This window comes from Eupeodes corollae, chromosome 1 (genome assembly GCF_945859685.1).
Source record: "Eupeodes corollae chromosome 1, idEupCoro1.1, whole genome shotgun sequence".
NCBI classification, from domain to species: Eukaryota; Metazoa; Arthropoda; class Insecta; order Diptera; family Syrphidae; genus Eupeodes; species Eupeodes corollae.
This window is the reverse complement of record NC_079147.1, coordinates 98,936,270-98,961,335: the sequence shown is the minus strand read 5'-3', so window position 1 is coordinate 98,961,335 and position 25,066 is coordinate 98,936,270. Positions and strand designations below refer to the sequence as shown.

At 35.3% G+C, this 25,066-nt stretch overlaps 1 protein-coding gene across 1 annotated transcript in view; it reads right to left on the bottom strand.

The window, feature by feature from the left end:
* The window catches only part of LOC129941977 (uncharacterized), a 106,598-nt gene that overhangs the window by 33,731 nt on the left and 47,801 nt on the right, over nucleotides 1–25,066 (bottom strand). The window contains exon 2 of the mRNA XM_056050766.1: nucleotides 21,020–21,173. Coding sequence (XP_055906741.1) covers nucleotides 21,020–21,173 — 154 coding nt within the window. The remainder of the gene's footprint in view (nucleotides 1–21,019; nucleotides 21,174–25,066) is intronic.

Below are 25,066 nucleotides of genomic sequence, written 5' to 3'. Positions count from 1 at the left end.
AACTTCTTTTTCATCCATGTTCGCTTGAACAGCAAGTTCTTGCATTTTCAGGATATATCCAATAATTGAAAGTTTGGACGAGCAATATGTTGTTTTTCGGAGTTCATTGATTACTTCAGGTAATCGAAAATTAGAAAAATTGGTAGAATTATTTACTCGCAAAAACAATTCAGCAGTAGAGTTCATTTTCATTAAACGTCGGTCTGACCTTAAGCGAAAAACATCATCCGCACTCAATGAATCACAAATACGTTCAAAATCTTTCGTCAAACGGATTCATTAAGTGTTGAACATTTTCAAAATTTGGACAGCTCACTACAGAATTTATGGTTAAATCTCGCTGCAATTGTTGTATACTTTGTCGTTTTTCTAAGATTCTAATCTCTGCATCAAGATTAATTTCTCCTTGTTACGGCTCATTTTCGGCGTAATTAAAATTGTCATCATTATCTTCATCATTTAGATCCAGTTCATTCCTTTTTTCATTATATAATTTCCCTAATTGTATTTCGTGTTCGGTCAACCAATTTTGTACATCTGTTTTTTTAATTTTTTTATTTTATATTTGTTAAATAAAAATTGCAGTAATAGGTAAGGTAGTCTTCAAACCCACTTCTGAAGTTGTACGCTCTTTAATTAAAAAACAAATTTCTTATTAACAAAATATTTATGATGTTTGAAAGAACACCATTTTACAAATATTCACATTACAACGATTGGAAAAAACCTGAGAACTTTAAATCGATACCTATTTTCTCTTTATTGATTCAAGGCCCCGTATGACAGCAAGTTTAAGACAAGGTAATACACTGCCATGCGACTTCTTCAACATCTTTCTGGGAAAAATTGTTTAAGACTCATTCATCAACACTAGAGGCACAATCCTGAAAAGGTCCATCCTATTACTCGGTTACGCCGATTATTTTGACATAATTGGAAGATCAAAGACATTCGCGCGATTTCAGTGGCTTGGTTTGTTCTTTTGAGCATTTCAACAGAAGAAAGAGAAGATGAATTTAGTCGTCAATGACGCAAGATCATGCTATTATCAATAAGAGGACATTGAACGACAACGTCTTGGACAAAACGTTACCATGGACAGCCATAATTTTAAGGTACTAAAGGATTTTGTCTATCATTAAAATGAAATCGTCTGAAATCAAACGGAGAGTAGACCAAATCTTGGAAATCGGTGCTTCTTTGGACTTCTAAGGCATTTGAGTAGTTAAGTACTCTCTTTAGTATCCAAAGTGACCATCTATAAGACAATTCATCATCCCGGTTCTCATTTAAGGTGCTGAGGCTTGGACCTTGTCGAGGAAAGATGCTTCGAGAAAAGGCAAGATGGTTCGAGAAAAAAATTCTTCGGGTAATTTTTGATCCCTTCTGCATACATCGATGAACTATACGGGCTGCATAGCGACCATTAAGTCCAACGACTTATTTCGCTGGGTCATGTCTAGAGAATGTACATCAACGCTCTTCCCCGGAAGTTCTTCGAATCCAATCATGAGGGATTGCTTAGTAGAGGGTGACCGCGACTCAATGGCGGAAACAGGTGGGAGGGGGTCTCAAACAACTTGGCGTTCGAAACTGGAGACAGAAAGCTGTATGTTGAGATGGCTGAAAACGCATGTTTTGTTGAGGCCCAGGTCCGTCCCAGACTGTATCAACTTAAGTAAGTAAGTAACGCCTTTAAGATTGTTATTCCAGTCATTTTAGCTATTTTAAACGCCAATCTGCGGAAAAATTCCTAGTGAGCTGAAGTTTTGCATACATCTTTATTACGGCATTGTAATGAAGATGTAAAAATCGAAATTGATATCCTACCGGCTAAAACAGTTGTAAAGGTCAAAAGGTCACGAAAATCAATTTTTCGCAAATATGATGTAGTAAAAGTTAGGCGTGGTCTTCAGACATTAAAAAATGCTAGTATCGCTAGAGGTGATGGTAATATTGAATACTTAGATACTGTGACTTTTGTAAATGTTCAAAACAATTGTCGTAAAAATTATACGAACACTGTGAGTACAGCGGCTTTTAAACGACGCACGCTAAGAAGAACCGAATACATTAATATCTCCACGTAAAAAAAGAATCAGCTCTTTTGATTTTAAAAAAATTATATTTGTTTGTGGAGAAGAAGCGAGATAGGTAATTGAGAAAAAAACTGAAAAAAATACAGACGCTTTATTAGAAAAGTGAGTAATCTTTTATTTAAAGACACAGTATTAAAAGTTGCAGAGGCACGTAGTGATAAATATGGAAGAAGTGTAAAGTCGAAGCTAAATATCATGATAATTGTTTCTCAAATTTTGTATTAGTCAGTGGAAAGGGTGACGCAGGCCATCCATCGGTTGAAAATATTAGAATTGGCTTGTGTTTTGTATCGCTGGTTAAAAAATTAAATTTTTATTTAAATTAAATTCGATTGCTAATCGTTATAAAAAATACTTTATTAAATTAATGGTGTAGTTTTAAAAGTTCGAGAACGAATGAATATGACCTTTTTCTTATTACAAGGTTATAAGATGATTTTACCAATTATAAAAACATAGAACAATTGTTTGACAAGAAGTGTCATTTTGGGCTATTAATTTAGTTGGATAATTCACAATAATCATTTTGGATAAATCAGAAATAATAATGAATATAAATAATAAAAACTATTACATTTGTTGTAATTTAATTCAATATAATAAAATAAATAAATAATTGGTGTGCCAAACATTCTCCGCCCGGTGAACTATGTTCGCAATTTAGTATAGAGCCGGCCCTGGTTAATGCCTTCATTAGAATTACTTTACAATGGCAACTCAATATCGCCTCTTATGCTTGCTTATTTTGATACATGTAAAGAGAGAAAAAAAACTTTAGTAACATATAATCAAAAGGACAAAAAAAAAACAATTCCAAGGCCAAAACTAATTTTACAGTTTGTACCCTGCAAGAACATTTGTATCATGTTCATATACTATGGATAGGTTCTCGTTGCTCAAACTCATGGAGAGAGCAACAGTTATCCATTGATAAATGATAACTGATCATAGTATTCTTGCTGTTTTATCTTCTTAGCCATCATTGTAAGAAGTCGATGACGGTCATTGATGACGGTTCGGTTCGCAGTCGTGAAGTTACGGGCGTGTGAATATTTGTTTTTGTATTTATTTAATTGATAGTGCGTTATCAATTATAATATTAAGTAAATTGGTGTGCGGTGCCAATTATATTGATTATAAATTAAATAATTTACAAATTTATTAAATTTTAAATTAATTAACAAATTAATGCAAGTGTTGTGCGGTGTAGTGATTGTGCAGTGTTTTGTTGTTGTTGCTGCTGTTACTGCTGCTACTGTTGTTGCTGTTAATCTGCATAAAGCGCAGATTGGATTTAGGATAAGTGTTTTGGAATTAATTTTTATTTTATTATTTTACTTATAATACATTTCATTTTTATTTTATATTATATTTAATTTATGTTTTTGTTTCATTTTAAATTTTCTTTTGGGTCTTGTGTGTGTGTGCGTGTGCTTTTTTTTCGTATATCGATTCGTTTTCGCGAGGAATTGTAATATGTTTGTATGAACGCATATTTTGTTTTCATATTTTTCATGTTGCAAATAATTTGCAAATGGCCGCCAAATATTTTTGATGACGTCATATCGGGAATTGTAATTTTTCGTGTGTTTATGAAGTAAAAATTATTAATAAATACAAATTAATGAATTTAACGACGTTTAGTGAGGTTTGTATTGTTTTATTTTTTAATTAAAGTGATTAATTTAAATGTGTTATGTAAATATGGTGTTGAGTTTTGTGCTAAAGTGTTGAGTTTATTAAAATCGAAGTGCCGACGGCGATTTGTTCCGACGGGATTTGAATTTTGAAATGCCGACGGGGTTTTCGCAATTTTTTTCATTGTTTTTGTTTTGTTTTTTATTTAGTGATGAATTTTAATTAAAATTATTTTGACCATACACATGTGATGTGCTGAAATTTAAAAATAAATTATTTTTATATTGTATGTTGTGTTGAAGTTATAAAATTAATTATTATAATTCAAGAATTCCTATTGTTATCAATAAGAATTTGAACCTTTTGTAATATTGTGTTGTGTGAATTAAGAGAAATAAAGTTAATTATTTAAAATATTAAAATGAGATTTTATTTATTCCTTTAGGATCCATTTTGTTGTGTTGTTTTATATTTTATTTAAGAAATTTACATGATGAATTTTGAATTTTTTCATTAAATTTAAATTTTTTTTTTTTTTTTTTTTTTTTGAAGTTCTGGGTTTTTGAAAGTGGACTGTATGTATGTAAATGTATTGTGTTGTATATGCTGACATTTTATTTGGCTTTTAATTTGTGTAGGGTTTTTATTTGTGTAGGGTTTTAATTTGTGTAGGGTTTAAATTTGTGTAGGGTTTTAATTTGTGTAGGGTTTTATTCTGTGTAGGGTTTTAATTTTTGAATTGAATTAAATTATTGTATTTTCATCGGTGGATTCATTGCTTGGCAGATAACAAATTTTTGTGATGGGACGTTTCATTGTTCCGGTTTTTGTTTTGAGCGTTACAACTCGGATAAGTCCATCGGTTCCAGGATGTGTTTCTGTTATCCTGGCTAATAACCATTGGGATGGTGGAAGTCTCTCGTCTTTTATTAAGACCAAGCCTCCTATTTTGGGTTGAGTTTCTTTCCTGGTCCATTTAGGTCTTTGTTGTAATCGCGAAAGATACTCTCCATTCCATTTTCGCCAAAAGGAGTCGACAAACATTTGAATCCTGGTCCATCTGTCCAGGTAACTCACATGCTTTGGAGTTGATATGCTTCCTTGGGGTATTGACAGCAAAGTTTCTCCAATCAAGAAATGTCCTGGAGTTAAGACGTCTAAGTCATCTATATTTTCTGATAGAGGGCATAGAGGTCTGGAGTTCAAACATGCTTCAATTTGGGTTAGAAGTGTGCAGAGCTCCTCGAAAGTTAACCTCTCATCTCGTATCGTGCGTTTTAGGTGATGTTTCACGGATTTCACTTCTGCTTCCCAGAGTCCACCAAAATGAGGAGAAGCGGGAGGAATAAAGTTCCAGTTTGTTCCTGAATTGGACAGAATTCAAGCAATTTCTTGCCAATCATGTTTAGCTTGCTCTAGCATCTTGGCTAATTCTCTGTTGGCTCCAACAAAATTTGTGCCACAGTCGCTATATATTTGAGCACAAAGACCTCGCCGGGCCGTGAAGCGACGAAAAGCTGCCAAAAAGGATTGTGTTGTCATATCTGAGACTGTTTCCAGATGAATAGCCTTTGTAGCCAAACAAATAAAAATGGCAAAATAGCCTTTGAAGCTTTTAGCTCCTCTTCCTTTCCATGCTTTTATTTCTATAGGTCCGGCATAATCTATTCCGGTGTGGGTGAATGGTCTGGAGATCCTTACCCGTGGTGCTGGGAGGCTTCCCATGAGTTGCTGCAAATTAATTTTTTGATACCGAAAGCATATTGGGCATTTATGGATGTATCTCCTGACGTACGGTTTCATACCCATAATCCAATAAGACATACGGATGTATGCTGTAGTTTGTTGGTTTCCTCCGTGTAGGGTTCTGTTGTGAGCATCTCGCATCACAAGCTCCGAAAAATGGTAGTTAGGTTTCAAGATGATCGGATGCTGCTGGTTGTACGGCAGCAACGTGTTTTGCAGTCGACCACCAACGCGTAGGATACCATTGCCATCGATGAAAGCGTCGAGTGAGAGCAGTGATTTTGGAGTTGCACCTTTACTCTCGTATTCATCTAGTTCTTCGGTGAACATGAGCCTTTGTACAGCTTTGTGTACCAATAAGGCTGCATATTGCAGTTCCTCTGGTCTGAGTTCTCCAGAAATTCTTGTTGTCTTCCTTCTTTTTGCAAGACCATTGCTTTTGAACCGACAATAAAAGGCAATTGCCCTTATGGTTTTGGATAATCGTGAACATCGCAATATACTTTTGTTTATAAGATCGTCTGCTGCGTCATTATTTGCAAAGGTACATTGCCTTTTCTCTGCTCGTTTTTCTATTTCGGTGTTGAGTGAAAATGGTTGTTCGGGAACTTCAAAATTCCATTTTTCTCGCAAAAATGAAGGTCCGATCCACCATAGTTCTTGTGTTCCTAGTGTTGAGGGTGAGATGCCTCTGGATGCTAGATCAGCTCGGTTATGCTCTGTTGGGATATGTTTCCATATATCAGAGCTTGTCAGCCGTTGAATTTCAGCAACTCGGTTGCTTACGAATGTCGTCCATTTTGACGGTTGTGCTTTTATCCAAGCCAACGTAATCGTTGAGTCAGACCAAGCATATAATTTTGTGTCGGGATAATCGAAAACATCCTTAGTGTAGCTCAGAAGAGACGCAAGTAATGCAGCTCCACAGAGTTCAAGCCGTGGAAGGCTTACAGTTTTCAATGGAGCTACCTTTGTTTTGGATAGAAGTAGATGCATATGGATATTGTCACAGCTGTCGAGCACACGTATGAAGACTACGGCTCCATATGCCTTCTCCGACGCATCGCTGAAGCCATGAAATTCCACCTTTTTTTGTGTGTTTTGTGTTTTGATCCACCTTGGGATCTTTATGTTTAGAATATCAGGCAGTTCTTTTCGGAAAGCTTGCCATTCCTCTTTTATGTCTGAAGGAATTGGTTGATCCCAGTCAGTTCCTCGGCACCATAACTTCTGCATCATGATCTTAGCTTTGATCACGCATGGTGCTATCCAGCCAAGTGGATCGAAAAGCTTGGCAATTGACGATAGCATAGTCCTTTTTGTGAATTCTTCGGTGTCGTTTTGTACATTCTGAAAAGAAAAGATATCATCCTCTGGATGCCAGCTTATGCCCAATGTTTTTACAAGATCGGTTGATCCAAAAGGCAATTCAAAGCTGACCTCGCAATCTTCTTTGGGGAGATCTTGTAGAAGATCTTTGCAGTTGGAAGTCCATTTCCGCAGTTTAAATCCTGCTGAAGCCAGCAGAGCGCGTGTTTCTTCACGCCTGATGCGAGTTTCGTCGATGGAATCACCTCCACTGATAAAATCGTCCACATACATCTCTTCTCTTACTGCTACAGATCCTTTGGGATAATTTTCACCTTCATCCTCAGCGACTTGGTGTAAGACACGGATGGCCAAATAAGGCGCACAAGCCGTGCCAAAAGTGACAGTCTTAAGTTTGAAGACTTTGATGGGTTGATCAAGATTATCTCTCCAAAGGATAAGTTGGTAATATTGATCCGCATCTTTTACGAGAATTTGGCGGTACATTTTCTCGATGTCAGCTGTTATGGTGAATCGATGTAGCCGCCATTTTAATATTATATGGACAATGTTTTTTTGCAATTTAGGCCCGATCATCAGGTGTTGGTTTAAAGAAGTTCCATCATAAGTTTTTGCAGCTGCGTCAAAGACGACTCTTAATTTTGTGGTTGTACTAGATTCTTTGAACACAGCGTGATGGGGTAAAAAGTAATGAAAAGGTGATTTTAAAATTGGATCATCCAGATTTACCTCTTCCATGTGATTTAAACTAAGATATTCCATTATACATTGGCTGTAACTCGCTTTTAGCTTTGGATCCTTGTCCAATCGTCTTTCCAGAGATGAGAAGCGTCTGACTGCATTTTCCTTACTGAGTCCGAGTTCGGGATAGAATCCTTCCTTGAACGGAAGACCAACTTCATACCGTCCATTTGGGAGACGTTTTGTTGTTTTTGAAAAGTACTTATCACAGGCGGCATCTTCTTCTGACGGGTGAGTTACGAATGGAGTTTGTTCCATCTCCCAAAATTGTCGGATTTGCGTATCAAGATCGATGTGTTGAAAGAAGCTACATATGCTTTTCGGTGCTGTCTCTGGAATTTTGCCTAATATAATATACCCTAAGTGAGTGTTCTGAGCTATAGGGGCAATTTCTTGCTCATTGCGGATTATATCCGGCAAAATGATTTCGGGATAAACATCTGAGCCAAAAAGTATATCGATTGGAGCTGGAATATGAAAATTAGGGTCTGCTAACTGTAAATCAGTTAGGTGTTCCCATGTGTTGTGTATCATTTTGTGGGCCGGAAGAAGGCCAGTCAACGACTTAAAGAAGAACGCCTTGGTTGAGCCTTCAAACGTCGAATGCTTTGAAGAAAACATTATGTCAACGTAGTTTTGACTGGTGCCGTTGCTGACCTTCCCTAACCCTGATACCTTTACGGATGTTGGATACCTTGGTAGATTTAAAAGCCTTGCTGCGGACTCAGAAATAAAAGTGGCATCTGAGCCTGGGTCAATTAGGGCTCGTAGGTCTGCGAATCTCCCATCTCCAGATTTAACCCTAACTACAGCAGTGGCTAATAAAATTTGCGTACCATGGAGTCGTGAAGCATGATAATTGTGTCGTGTACTGCGACCTGGTGCATTATCACCCATTGGTTGGAACGCAGGAGCGTTTGGGTTATAAGCTACCTGTTGATCCTTAGGCTGGGCAACCTGTTGTTGTGATTGTGTTGTTGAAGTATTTGGATTAGCAATGGAATTGTGTTGTGTGTGTGAATTAACGTGCAAAAGTGAGTGATGCCTTTGATTACAAAAGTAACAGCTCCGGTTACTAAGGCAATCTCGTGTTGTGTGACTATATGCAAGACAGTTCTCACAAACTCGAACCTGTCGTACAGCTTGCATTTTTTGGGCAGAGTCCATACCCAAAAAACTTCGACATTTCATCAAGGAGTGTTGTCCTTGTTTACAAATTTGACATGTGTAACGTTGCGTGTTGTATTGCTGTTTTGGTTGCATTTTTGCATGGAATGCTTTTGCTGCAACTTGGGGTTTTGTTATTGGCTTGGATTCTAAGACCGAAGTTCCTTGCTGTACAAGGGCCTCTAGAGTTCTGAAACGGGATTTAAGGAAATCGGTGAAATCGGAAAAGGTTGGAAGTTCTTTGTCGTTCCCGAGCTTTTCTTCCCAAAGTTGTTGAGTTTTGGAGGATAATTTTTGAAAAAGAATGTAAATTAAAATTGTATCCCAGTCTTTTACTGGTAATCCTAAATTATCCAGCGCGTGAACCACCTCGATCGTGGTGTCTAACAAATTTTTTAGAGTTTCCGCAGACTCTTTACTATGTACAGGTTGACCGAAAAGAACCTTAGGGTAGGAATTGACCAAAACTCTTTTGTGATCATACCTTTCGATCAATAAATCCCATGCCTTTGCATAGTTCCCAGAACTTAGATCTAAATGATGCAAAAGCCGTTCGGCATCACCAGTCAAACTCTCTTTCAGAAAATGCATTTTTTGAATCTCGTTCAGGGTAGCATTATTATGCACAAGTGACTTAAAAATGTCGTGGTAGGAACGCCATGTTGTGTACGAACCAGAAAATATTGGAGGCTTTATAGAAGGTAACTTGAGAACATTATTATGTGTCGCCGGTGTTGTTGGCGGCATCATTGCCGCATGAATTGGCCCTAACGGTGACGAAGGCAAAGCTGTAGCAAGTGGAGGTGGAGCTACTTTGTCCAGAGCATCCATCAATTCACTTTTATATTCTAAATAAGTATCACGAATTTGATCATACACAGCGACCATTTCATCCCTTTTTAATGTCTCTTCAAGCTTCCCCCCGCTAACGATTTCTTCGTGGTATCGTTTGGCATTTTCTAAATTAGCTTCCAAAAGCCCCAACCGAGTTTTTATATAGTTGACAGTACGACGAACCTGACCTGTCTTTTTAAAATTAGAAAAATCGCGCTCTAACTGCGATAAAACTTCCTTTTGAAGCTCCCCAAATGACATGGTTGACAATTTTTATTAAATGTAATAAAAAAACAGCAAAAAATACTTTAAAAAATAAGGACTTACGTGGTATGCCTTCAGTAAACTGGTGATGTGTTTTTGTTGCTTAACGCGTCGCGGGAATCCCGATTTGCACAGCACAAAATGTTTGTTAAATAGTTTTTTCTTTAAATAAATGTTTGTTAAATAGTTTTTTTTTTCTTTAAATAAAGATATATATAGTTTTAAAGTTTAAAATAGTACATTGAATATGTTCACTTTATATATATATATATATATATGTATATCTATGTATATACAAATAATTTTGCACTTTAAAAATAGCAAATCGCAAAATTCACACACTTCTATTTCTTTTTAAAGGCGTCGAAGGACCAATGTTTTGTATCGCTGGTTAAAAAATTAAATTTTTATTTAAATTAAATTCGATTGCTAATCGTTATAAAAAATACTTTATTAAATTAATGGTGTAGTTTTAAAAGTTCGAGAACGAATGAATATGACCTTTTTCTTATTACAAGGTTATAAGATGATTTTACCAATTATAAAAACATAGAACAATTGTTTGACAAGAAGTGTCATTTTGGGCTATTTATTTAGTTGGTTAATTCACAATAATCATTTTGGATAAATCAGAAATAATAATGAATATAAATAATAAAAACTTTTACATTTGTTATAATTTAATTCAATATAATAAAATAAATAAATAATTGGTGTGCCAAACAGCTTGAAAAATGTTTTTTATTACATAGAAAATAATGACGATTGTCAATTCACATTGGCTGAGTTAATAAATATAATGAAAGATTATATCCCATATGATAAAACAATAATAAAAAAAACTGATTGCTCGATATGGGAATAATATTGTAATTACCACGAAAAGTAAATCATTTACAATTTATTGTTTGCTTTCAAGATACTGCAAGTAATATTTAAAAAAAATCGTGCTACGAAGATAGAAAACAAAATCATTGTGATGAACGTCTTCGAATTGTAGAAGCTGCTGCATCAATAATTAAAGAAGATATTCGTTCGGTTCCAATTATTCATGACTCAAATCCACCCCCAAATAAAAGGTAAAAACAAAGTTGAAACAAAAATATACTTAACGGATAAAATCAAATCAAATGGGGTGGCGCAACAGTCCGTTGTGAACCAGGCCTAGTGACTTACAACTCTCAACCATTCCTGTGTGCGATTACTGTTTGTCAGGAATGGGAGGGACCTACAATTTTAGGCCGAATCCGAACGGCTAATTTGAGAAAGCACTTTTTCATGACAATAATTAATCTTGAAGGATTTGTCAATTCCTCGCAAGAGGCAGTACCCGCAAATTTTTTTTTTTTTAAATTAAGGTGACACAGGCAGGGATTGAACCCAAGTCCCCTTGCATGACAGTCCAACGCACATTTTTTTATTTTTTTTTTATTCATTTTTATTAATTCATTCTTAAACCTATCTTAAAGCTAGACAAAAATTCGTAAAACTAGCCTAATTATCCATTACTTACAACTAACTTAATGGTCCCATACATACACTCTAAGTTAAACTATAACACTTAAAACTAACGCCTTTCGGCCCTAAGATCTATTTTACTTCATTTAAATTTTATTTATTTTTGTATTTATTAGAAAAATTAAAAAAAATAATATCAATATCCCTTTTTATTTTTACTTACAAACTACTTAAAATAAGGTCCTTAAATAAAACTTAAAACTAACTTAAACTACCTATTCTACCTATAAACTACTTAAAACTAGAACAACCAGAGCAGCAAATCTAACTATCTAACATTTTTGTTTTTCATATTTTGTTGTCTTTTTTTTTCTGTATTTTTTTTTGTGCCACCATGCCTATTCTACTTAAAACTAAACCCTAAAACTATTAAGCAAGTATGAAAGCCGACCAAGGCTTAAAACCCCACCCCGACTACCCACTATCAAGTGCCGATTGAAGCCACCAAAACTGGTTCTCCTGCTTCACCCTATCAGTGCGGTCCAGTTCGGACACAGCCCTACTGAACCGAATGAGCTCTGCTCCGCCTTGTGCCATAACGTCCCGATTATACAGGAGTCGCCTATCCACGGTTCGTCGTCTGACGTGGTAGATTAACGGAACTGCCAATCTATCCTGTATCAGACCGCATCTATCTAAAAAGAGGAATGCCTCTGGGGGAATGAAGCCGCTCAAGCGTGGACTCTCAAAATACTCGTCGTTCGGATAGAACGGCCCGAAAATTAAATTGTTGGTAGAAGACATAGCTCTTGCAATGTGACCTCTAACGAGTTTTATACCGAAATTGTCAATTCTGTTGATTCGAGCCCCGTTGTATAGGACCTCGTTGGAAAAGTAATGCACATAAGAAGTCTCAGCTGTTCGATATAAGCCGGTACAGCGTCGCGTCGTAAACACTGCCGCTCAAACACCCGAAACTTCTAAATCTGGGAAGGGGCAACGTTGAACCACACAGGACAACCATAAACGATCATTGGCCGTATGAGGGCCATGTAGCAAATTACCTTCACTCTGGGGTCAAGCCGACTGCTAAAAAACAGCAGTTTCGTCAGAGCGAAGGCTCCTCTGGCCCTGGTCAGAGCAGCATTTATATGTCTGTCGAAATATAAATACTGATCTAACCAGATACCGAGGTATTTCACTACACTTTTGCTCGCTAATGGCTGCCCGTGAAGATCAACGATGACCATCTTGCGCCAATTCTTACACGTATCCCTCGTGGCCCCAGCCAACGGAGTCCGGAACAGAATTGTCGCTGACTTCTGGACATTTATTTTCAGTTTCCAGTCGTCGCAATATCGCTGAATCTTGTCGAAATCACGCTGCAAGAGAATTCTAATAACCTCAACCTTTCGGGCCGTTCTATACGCAATTAGATCGTCGGCGTACGCAATTACCTTTGTAAGACTACCTACCAGATCGTTGGTGTAAATGCTGAAGAGAATCGGCGAGTTCACAGCTCGCTGTGGAAGACCATTTTTAATTAAGAAAGTTGTGGTAGAAGTTACATTACACTTTTGACAACAAACTTTCTACCGTTAAGCATATAATAAAGTATATACAGCAATGGGTCTCTTATGCCAAGCCTGCTCAGTTTTAGGTCAAGATCCTCTAACCATACGGTGTCAAAGGCCTTTTTCAAATCAACTAGAACTGCAACTGGTGCATTGTTGTTTTGATTTATTCCATTGGATATCAGAAACGAGTTTAGGCGCAGCATGAATTGTGTCATGGCCCGCCTTGAACCCGAACTGTTTATCCGGAATTATTTTGTTGTCCGCAGCCCACTTAGTCAGAGCCCTATTAATGATCTTTTCGAAAACTTTGCTGATGCTCGGAAGAAGACTTATCAACCGAAGATTTGACGGGTTGGAGTTGTCTTTTCCCTTTTTCGGGAGAGGATGAACCACAGCGGTCTTCCAATGCACTGGATAATATGCATTATTCAGTGCATTGTTGAAGAGTGTGGTGTAAACGTCAATTGCTTCCATCGGTAAATGTCTTAGTACAACGTTGGATATACCATCGACACCTGCTGACTTTTTGTTTTTTATTGAAGTGAAGATGAGCTGGAGCTCAACCTTCGTCACTAACAAGGGGAACGTATGTACGTACACACGCAAGCACAGACATCTTTCTAAAAATCTTTTATTTCGACTCTAGGGACCTTGAAACGTCGAGAAATGTCAAAATTTTCAATTTGACAAATCGGACCCATTACAATAACTTCCTATGGGAAGTTAATAAAAAACTAAAAAATTAATAAAAGTTGGTAAAACTTGATTTTCGACTTAATATCGTTTTATTAATTTAAGACGCAGTCTTTAAATAAATTGTATTTTAAAAAAAAAATATTGTTTTAAACATTCAGTCATTTTTTGTATAAAAATCTAAGAGTCAGTTTCATAAACAATTAAAATCTAGAAAAAATACTACGCAAAAATGGTTAAAAATTATATTCTGTTCTCGATATCTTGTGAATAATGGAAAACATTGGCTTCAAACTAATTTTATTCATCCAATTTAAAAAAAAAATAAAAACTTTTAATAAATGCTACTCAAATTGGTAAAAATTGGTCTTTAAATAAAAATCTCGTTAACTAAAGTAGATTTTGAAATTAAAATCTTTTATCATATGCAAAATATTGTTTATAATTTTTAATATATTCAGAATAATTTAACTGATAACTTTTTTTACAAAACACGAAAACCTACGACAGACTAGTTGAGAAGTTATCAGTGCCTCTTTTTTTTACGGATAAGTGTACTTTTTTCAGTGTACTTCGAGAGTTCGCCATGCAAGGACTTTTACCAGCACAACTTTCGAGAAGCGTAAGATTTGATTTTTAAAATTAGACCTCTGTTTAACAAAATTATCGATGAGCTTCATTTATGTCTTTACGGGTATATACTATTTTCTGGCTAAACATGGACGCCCTTCGTTAAGGATGGATTTCCAGGTGAGCCTACCCACAAAACCAGTACTAGTTGAAAGTACCGGTTAATATCAAAGCGCAGTATAAGTACAATTTTAAATTTATGTGTAAGTTGAGGGGCGATATCTACCTCACAGCTCTTGAATCTTAGGGGACCTTGGTAGAAAACTCTATCCTTAGAAGACAATTTCAAAATCATGTGTATTGTGAGGAGTGATGTCTATCTCACAAGTCTTGAATCCTAGGGGACCTTGATGGAAAACATAACCCTTACCCGACCAGCACTGCAACGCAAAAGACAAAGCAATAGAAGTCATCGATCGGAAACCAAGAACCACCAGTTCAATTAGAGGACAGAAAAAGACACTTCTACAACCGTTCTTCTTAAAAAAGAAATTTACCAAAACCCTCATTGGCTCACACTTCAATAGGAATCCCTATTAAAGAGACGCAATACATGATCACTCTTCAGTTTGATTTGAGCTGTAGAGAAGTCATAAGGACTAAAGATGTAAGTAAGCCAATTTGCTCGCAGCACATTTTGCTGTTATTTCGATGCTGCCAATAAGTTATATCACTCCTCCTTTACTCGAAAGCGTAACCGATTTTATGGGACGAATTTTCTTTCGCACTTGTTCTATTGCAAGAATACTGAAAGACCTTAACATACACAAATCCGTTGGCCCAGATATTGTTCTACTATTGTTCTTCGAGCTTTCCTACTCTACAGGTCTCTTTCCGAGTGGATGGAAATCAGCACTTGTCCAGGCAGTTCTTAAAAAAGGCAAATCTTCCTCCCCCTCTAGGTATCGTCCAATTGCACTTACGTCCATTATTTCCAAGGTCATAGAAACGCCGATCAATTTTCAGCTAAAGAAATATATTCAAGAACCACTGGTGATCTTATGATTTACCTTACCGAACAGTGGAACAAATCCTTACATCATTTTGGAGAAAGTTGCACTTGATATTTTGAAGGCATTTGATAGAGTTTGGCACCAATGTCCCTTATCGAAAATGCGTGGTTTTGGAATTGATGAATCACCTTCGAAACGTTCAATTCAATTAGTATTTGACGGGTTTAAATCTGATATTCACAAAATAAACGCTGGAGTGCCCCAAGGCTCCGTTTTGTCTCCGACGCTCCTTCTTATTTTTGTAAATGATTTTTTGTCTGAAAATTCTAAATATCAGCTAACTCATATTTTCATGCTTCGGATGTGGAGTACCAACGGCAGCATATGATAAGCTGATTAAGTTCTGATCTTGACAGCATGTCCAATGGCAAATACAAAATCGTGTAGAATTCAATGATTCAAATACTCCGTGCTATCGACACGGTCTCAAAAGTGTAATCTACCCCAATGTCACTACTTGCATCGAGGAGACTTGACAGCTTTCAGTTCTAGGCATATGTAATGCATCACTAACCACTTGTTGTGGAGTGATCACATATTTGACATTGCTAAAAATGCGGCTAAGTGTCTAGGTTTTCTCAGACGAAGAGGTTTTGTACCCTATCTGATATGGCTATTATTTACAAAAATTGAATTCGTCCAAAACTCGCGTATAATTCACATATTTGGGCAGGCGCCCCAATACCGTACTTAAGTCTTCTGGATACAATTGGAGAGAGAGCTTAACAAATTAAAGGAGATCGTTCTCTAATCGAGACATTTGCTTCCAACGCCACAAAGTCTATAATTGTTTTATTGTTATTTTTATAAACAATGCTGTAGTGAAATAGCCAGTTGCATTCTTCCCCTTAAACAAATAACCCTACTAAAGGAATGCCCATCACTTTACCCTTCAGCCCAATTTCAGACTTACTTTTTAGTACAGAGATTATTTATTTTACCGCACTACGTGAGTTTGGAATGCTTTACCAGGCTCAATATTTCCCACTGATAATGTGCAGACATGCAAAACCAATGTACAAGGAACTCAAAAGTTATCCGTCACAGCCAACTCGAAGCATCCTTTCAACCTTTAGGCAATACCCAGTTGTATCACCTGCAGGCCGAGAGGAGAAGTCAACGCCAGTCGCCTTAACGGGTATGTACAAATTATCGTTTTTGAAGTGAGTACGCATTCCTGACTCTTGAGAATTTTAAATACAGAATTCCCAAATCGTGCTGCCAGCCGTCTAGGCGAAATCAATTGGTCGCTGCGGAAATGGAATTGCTACTTCGAAGCCAGATGACTGATGAGGCACCCACTTTAACAAGGAAATGTTTGGGTTATTTGCTAAATTATTGAAAATGGGACAAAAATAATAATGTAATGTTTGTATTCAAAATAAAGAAAGCACTTAATGTATAAAAAGTGTTCTTATAAGAGCTTTCAAACATTTGACAGTTGATTCCTGTCAATGTGATGAAGCTACATCTGTCAATTTATTCATTCTGTTTTTCTAAATCATTGAATACGATTGAGAGTGTGCAGGAGATCCTGAGGACGAGAAAGTAGATATTACTTCGCTTTTATGAACTCGACCTTTTGCAGACCACAATTAGTTGACTTGGCCCTGAACCTTTATGAAATTGAACTGGCCTAGGCGTGTTTGTTGAGTGGTCTTTAAAGCATCTTGGATCACATCACGATTAAGTATGTTTTAAGTGTAAATTTTGTACGTTGATGTCGGCGTAGCCCAATCGTCATTTCAAACGAATAGAAAAATTAAAGGATATGTCACACACGCTTTGTTTTATTTAAATTTAAGGAAAGGAAGATATAATTATAATTAGATACGAATTTCAACGTTGAGAGCCAAAAGAGCTTAGTATATTAGGTAAAAACTCGTTTTTTAAATTATTTAATAAATATTTTAAATTTATACACCTGCGTTACAAATTAAACCCACCAGACCCAAACCTTCAAACAGGCCCAAATATTTAAGGTCCCATAACAAAATTCTGCCAATTACCTACCACCCCTATAAACAAACGCACTCTCATGCAATTATTTCAGTTCACACATCGGTGTCAAAATGTCACTGGTGAAACCATAAAACACTTTACCTTATACAGAACCATCATGCAGTCAAAAAAGGCCGAAGGTGGCTTCACCTACGCTACGCTACACTTGTATAGTATGTCATATTTCCATCTTCAGCAACCAACCCCCACGAACCCCACCCACCTCCTGACACCACACAATTATTTACATAGTAATAACAATGTGGCTTAAACGCATTAAACCATCACACTCAACTTATTTCTAAGGGACTCGGATTGAGAGTGCAAATATTAAGTGAATGAATGTACATACAGCTGTGGCCAAAATAATAGAAACACAATTTAATTTAATTTTTGTTATAAACTTCTCTTAGGAAAAATCGGGTTAAACCCAAATATCTAGTCACGCTAGTGACTTAAAAAAAATGTATATTACACAGTGTTATCCATTTTGCGGTTTCAAAAGTGGACTTAAATAAAACACAAATAAAATATTTGTTTGATATTTCTTTTATGTTATAAACTCCGAACGTTGACATTATGTGTAAAACGCCACATCTTTTAAATGACCACAACGTAAAATGCGAATTTTCGACCACTTTTTGACACATATTGGGCGATATCCAGCCATAACTTGACGAATGTTGGTTTTTAAGTGCTCAAGAGTTAAAGTTTTATCTGCATAAACACGGTCTTTCGCGTAATAAGCCCACTGGTGTCAAATCGCATGATCTTGGTGGTGAGTTGATATCGCCATTACGAGAAAATTAATCGGTTGGGAAATGTCTCTTGCAATAAAGCCATATTCGCTCGGCACCATCGTGTTTAAACTACATATTCTTCAAGCCGTATTCTTCCAAAGTAAGCAAAAGAAAGTGGGTTATCATATGACCATAACGCTCAGAATTGACGGTGACAGTCGTTCCATCATCGTTTTCAGTACGATCAAATCCCACCAACTGACCAAAGAGCGCATCAAACTGTGATTTTTTGTGGAGGTAATGGCCTCTCTAATTACCTGAAGACTATCAGAACCCCATCTATCTTCGACGTTCTGAATGGTCAGCTGACTTCAGTTGTTAAAGCTGGACTTTATGTAGATGTATGTAGGTATAGATATAAATGCAAAATACGCCATAATGTGCCGTAAGACGCTCCTTATTCCTAAGAGTGACGAGGAATCGACACATTCCTCTCTTAGGCAACATTTTCATTTACAACAGCGATATTTTCAATGGTACGAGCGAAACGATGATGCACAGGCCTCACAGCAATGGGTCATATGCAAAAAAAAGAGTTCAAGCTCTTTACTCACTTTTCTGAGAACTTTCTTAGAGTGGCATGCAAACAAAAAAACAAAAAACGAGATCAATCTCAAGCTAAGAGTTCGAACTCAAAGTGTTGGGATTGATCTTTCGACGAAAGCTCTATGTGAGAAAGTTCTAGTTTTGATATGGAAAAGGTTGAGCAAACGCTCGATTGCATGAGATCGATCTCACAAATTGTTGAGGATGGGTTTCCTTTTACTCAGTTAATAAACAACTATTAAAATGGACGAGTTTCTGAATAATTTCGGTACAAATCGTGTTCATAAAAATAGAAGAAAGAATTGGTGAAGGTTTTCGAAAATTGTATATACAGTTGAGTTTTTGGGCCCAATCCTGGAAACACGCTGTGGTGCTTTGACTCATCAAGAAAAAATGATTATTTTTCTGCGTTATGTGAAGATCCTGGATTTCAAAGCGGTATTGGTGAAGGCATTGATGTCAATCAAGAACAGCAAGTCACATCAAATATTGCAAGCCGTGCAACTGATTGAATCATATTCCCACTCTTTTCTGAAGAAATAGAAGAAGCGCAAAGTTTATGGAGCAGTAAGTATGAGTTTCCTTACGGATTTGGTGCTCTGGATTGTACATAAGTGCCTATAAGGACACCATTAAATCACCACGAGGAGTACGTCAACGCAAAGGATACTACTCACTAAATGTACAGGCTACGTGCAACGCGGATGAAAAATTTACAAGCATCAACATTTTTAGTAATTTTTATTTCCTCGCCAAATTTGTTTTTAAATGCTTCTATGATTTTAAGCATAGCATCTCTTTTTCTTGCCCTTAAAACTGGTAACTGCGACTTCTCCAGTTAAACTTTAATGAGTTTCAGTTACTAGAAATGGTTAGAAATACAATTTAAAGCATTATTGTTTATAATTACACTTTTATTTGCGCTTTCAGAAGACATTTTTCCTTCTTGACTCGACTGACTGCATATAAACTACTGTTTTAACTAGTGCATTTACATACAAAGAGCTTTGAGATCGTTGTCCTTTCACTGAGTCAGAACTGTAGAGAGTGAACTCGTTTTTTGGATATGAAACTGAGCCCGAGTCCGAATCCGCCCGATTGATCTCATAAGCTCGTCAGCTCTGACTCAGAGAACTTTCTTATCTTTAAATCGAACGAATATGGCCCAATATCTATAACTAGTCCAGTCTCTTCAAATTTCTTCACAATTTTGCCAATTGCTTGCGTAGTTGTACGATATTTGGCTGTCGCAGAGTCCCCATTTTTGTAGTACGTTTTGACAATTTGTGTGCGTTGTACGATAGTTAAGCGATTCGTTAATGTCAGACTTTCAACTGAAAAAGAAAAATTTGATTAACAACTTTGTTTGACAGATGTCGAATTCCATCCCTATACTTTTGAAACCGCAAAATGGATAACATCTTACTTATCTTACTTCCAAAATAATTGTATGTATCGAAGAATAACGTGTTTGACTTTCGGTAAACATTTTAGAAAAATCTAAATGAAAGTTTCAAGGGCTATAGAATCATTGATTTAAAATTAGAAAATTTCTTAAAGTATAATGGTTTTTATTTTAGTCATTACAACAACTTCCAATGGGAAAATAAAAATGTTCCTATTATTTTGGCCTTATCTGTAAATCGAACGTTCTGAGTCTGGAGTATAATAATACTGAGCACTTGTCCATTATCCATTTTGAGCTTTTGTGCGACATCAATAACACAGCCTGGACCACTATACATAATTGTACATATATATATCGTATACCCTATGTTTAATATCCTCATCTTGTCCGATGTCCGATTGAATTTTGATTCAACTTTTTCAACCCAAAATATTTACGTGTGTAACGTCGGTGTGGAGAGTATGTGTATAGTATATTGTTTTTGTGTCCTACCTGAGTTCCAGAATATCGAACAATTTAAAAATTATTTCACCTGCAAGGCTAACCATTCATTGGTAACGTACATCACCACCAATAAAATCCGCAAATGAGGAAAAACGAAAAAAAAAAAAATTTTAAAAAATTGAAAAACAAAATATCGAAAATCGAATTTGCGGTATTCATTGAATCCATCTCTCTTAAAAAATAAAAATAACCAATACACTACCACCGAATTGAGTCCTTCACATTCACACTCGCACTCACTGACACATACACATATATTTTTAATCAAATATTTAAATGAGCAGTAGTTGCAGTTGCATCAGCATCAGCTTCAGGAGCATCAGAATCAGGAGCATCAGCTGAAGCGATATGGTGGCTTTTTTTGTGTTTAAATACCACAGATCTGCATATTTTAAAGGATGCAGCTGATGCTACTGCTGAAGTTACAACCATCACCCTTTCCCTTTAATTTACATTTATGTCTACTTTTACATTTATTTCTACCTATGTAGGTATGAATTTGAAAATTCAGACTTGATGTAGACAAGGTACAAGTATATAGATACATAGATAAGTACAGATAGATACAAACCTAAAAAATTCCTGACCATCCTTGTACCATTTGACGGAATTCAACGTTCGATTACCCATTTCATAGCTGCAGAATAATTTGGCCTTTTGTCCAGAGTCTATAATTCGTGGGACGGTTAAATTCGATAGATAGAGCGCTTGATTCAGGTGAACATCTGAAAATAAAAATTCAAAATACAAAATTGAAACGATATACTAGCTGATGAATAAAATGCAATTTATGTTGCTATGTACACATACATACATAAAGTTTTAAAATTTAAACTACTGTGCTAAAATATACTTTTTTTTAAAAATATGTTTCTTTAAATCAATAATGAGTTAATTTTACAAAATTTAGAAAATATTAAAATATTATCAAATAATAAAGTATTCTTTTACTTAAAAGGTTAACATGGTTCTTAAATGCATCTCCTATTTTGAAATCTTAACTCTTTACCATTTCAATTTTCTTTGATTTATTGTCAAAAGTCCATATTTTCCAAAAAACTTTCCTTAAAAACTTGGATCTGCTTATTTTCCAGTGATTGTCATTTATAGAATTGAGTGAAAGCTGTTTTTTTTAGGTTCGACAAGTTAAACTAGTTTAGATAAGATTATATTTTCAACAAATGAATATTTGTGCTGAACTGAATCGGTTCTTCACATTTTCTTTTTACAATTTTCTAAACAATAAATAATTATCATTGTTTGATGAAAATGGGATGAAAAACAAAGAAGTCAGAGCTTTCGGCATATTTAAAGTATCTAAAAAAAGTATTGTGGCCCAAAGATTCCGATATTCCAACAATTTGCCATTCCTACATTCAGCACCTTCAAAAACATTATTCGGCAAAAAGTTGTACTGCAGTGTTTGATGGTTACTCTTCTTTAGAATACAATACAAAAAGAGCAGAACAAAATCGAAGATATACTTAAGAAGTCCATCGATTTTCAATTTGATCATTTAACAGTGGTAAACATCAAACAAATAGATTTTCTTTCCAACGAAAAGAATAAGTCAAGATTAGTATCTTTTCTATCCACGTCACTTCGTAGCCAAGGAATAAAGGTGAGAGAAGCACCTGACGATGCTGGCCTATTAATTAATTATTATTATGTGCAGTCTCCACATTGCAGTGATAGGTGAAGATGTTGATCTGATGGTTGTACTTATGGCTTAACACCACCAGAAAAGGAAATAATTTTCATCAAGCCAAGCCATGGCAAATTTGAAAGAAAACTTTATTTAAGTAAAATTTTGCAAAATGAAGATTTAATCAAAGGCAACCTATTCTTTCATGAGTTCAGTGGATGTGACAACACCTCGGCATCATACATACCTATGTAAATATAACCTTCAGTAATTCATAAATTTAATTGGTTTCAAGTTCGATTTTGCTATAAAGATTATAAACTTAGTTCTTGTAAAAAATTATGTTGCTTAAATACTTGTTTTCCTTCAATGCAGATGGAGTTGTTTGTAACCTTATGATATTTTTTCTTTCGAAAATTTAATAAGCTTTAATTTTGTAGAAGATTATTTTTTTTGATTTGACAAATAGTATTCAAGATAAAACAGAAGACGAAGCTAGAGCTCACGTCGGATTCTTGGGGACTTTTTTTGTTGGGTCATCAGCAGATATCCTTTGGTAAGTGTGCCAATTTTCAAAACTGTTGGATATTTTTTGAGGTGAAGGCATTTTTTTTTCGTTCATTGACTGGACTATATAGGAAGTTATTGTTACGGGTCCGATTTGTCATTTCTCGACGTTTCAAGGTCCCTAGATTCGAAATAAAAGATTTTTAGAAAGATGTCTGTGCGTGCGTGTGAATGTACGTTCTAACGTCCGTATGTTCGGTACGTTTTTTTCGTGGTCCATAGCTCAAGAACCAGAAGAGATAACGACTGCAAATAAATTTTGCTATACAAAAAATAATGCTCTCAAGAAAATTGCATGGAGTTGCAAATTTTGGTTAACCCTAAATATCTCACGAACTGATATCGCTAGAGACTTGAATTTAATTTTATATAATATATTGTATTGTGAAAAAAAATCCAATTAATGTTTTTTTTTATAAATCAAAAAACCCTGAAGAAATAATATTTGTCACCTCGAAAAGCTTACGAATAAAAAATGATTTCATCTCCAAAATAATTTTGTGCAACGAAAAATAACGTTTTTAACATCTGGTAAAATTTTTAGAAAAATGAAATTGACAGTTTTGTGTATAAGAAGTAAAAACCTTAAAAAACAATACTAAAACTTGGTAAACATTTACTTTCTACTCAATAGATAGAAAAATTCGCAGAAAATATTATTTTAGATATTCAGTATTTTTTTTTATAAAAATCCAACACTCAATTTTTTTATAAAAAAATACAATCTACAAAAAATATTACGCAAATTTGGTAAAAATTGATGTTCGGTTCTTGATATCTCTCAAATTAATTTCATTTATCCAATTTGTAAAATTTTAAGAAATGCTACTTAAATTGGTAAAAAATTGTTTTCGACTAAAAATCTATTTAACAAAACTAAATTTTCAAACTAGCTATTTCTTTATATGAAAAATATTGTTGATCATTTTAATTTTTTTAAGAATAATTAAACTTACAACTTTTTTAACCCAACACGAAAGCATATAAACTTTAAAGCAAGACAAATCGATAGACGGGTTGGGAAGTTATCAGTGTGGGTCGCATCCCAGTCTCTTTTTAATATTTATGTTCAGATATAATTTTTGCAAGATAAATTTTGTTGGTTTATAGTTAAAGAGCCGGCAGCAAATTTCGGGAGTGGAGTGATAACCAAAATTCACTGATATGAATTTGTAGATATACGCAGTACGCACCTTTAAATCAAATTCAACCGTCTATCTGTGGTCGGGACGCGGGAGTAAGCTTTCTAAGATGGGCATTTTTCCGATTTTGCGGTCAAAATGATAACGACATGAATGATGCGTCAAAAAATCAAAAAAAAATACTATGATTACAAAAATGTATGCCGAAGACGTTATTGATGCAGCCTTCTGCTTGCTAGACGCATTTTCCTAGTTTTTTTTAAATGAATTTTTTGACTAAACACACTTATAAATGTTTTTCTGTGATATGTAAACAAAAGAATTATAAATCAGAAATCAGAAAAAAACTCCTGGTTGCAAAAAAAGTCTGTTCAAGACTTGAAGAAATCGACCAAACAAACTTATAACTGTCTCAACAATCGATTTGAGCCTTTGTCGATGTTCTATAGTTACATAAAGAACACGACTGGGTCGCATGAACTTGCTCCTGTATGCAAAGAGCCTGTTTAAAAAAGTAATTACATAAGATTTAAAAATATACCTATAAAATAAGTTTGTCTTCAAATATATAAATCCCATTTGATTTGTCAAAAAATCGCGCTATTCATCCCAAGACACAACTCATCCCAGAAATATGTCAATTATTTCGATAAAAGATACGAATGTTATTAAAATGTTGTCAAAATAATGCAAAGGATTTGATCTGGTGAGATGGGAGGGGGTTAAATTTAATGCAGTTAAGATAATTTAAAAAAAAAATTAAAATTTAAAATTTTACCTGATAAATAAGTTTGTCTTCAAAAATTTAACTTCCATTTTATAAATCAAAAGAAAATTTTGAAAATCGTAAGAGTGCTTTTTTAACTTCCTATAGGAAGTTATTGTAATGGGTCCGATTTGTCAAATTGAAAATTTTGACATTTCTCGACGTTTCAAGGTCCCTAGAGTCGAAATAAAAGATTTTTAGAAAGATGTCTGTGCGTGCGTGTGTACGTACGTTTGTACGTCCGTACGTCCGTACGTCCGTACGTTCGCGACGTTTTTTTCGTCGTCCATAGCTCAAGAACCAGAAGAGATATCGACTTCAAATAAATTTTGTTATACAGATAATAAGGCAGAAAGATGCAGAAAGGGCTCTCAAGAACATTGCGTGGGTGGTTTTTTTTACCATAGCAGTTTGAAAAAAAGGTGAAAATTTTGGTTAACCCTAAATATCTTACGAACCAAAAAGGCTAGAGACTTGAATTAAATTTTATATATTATA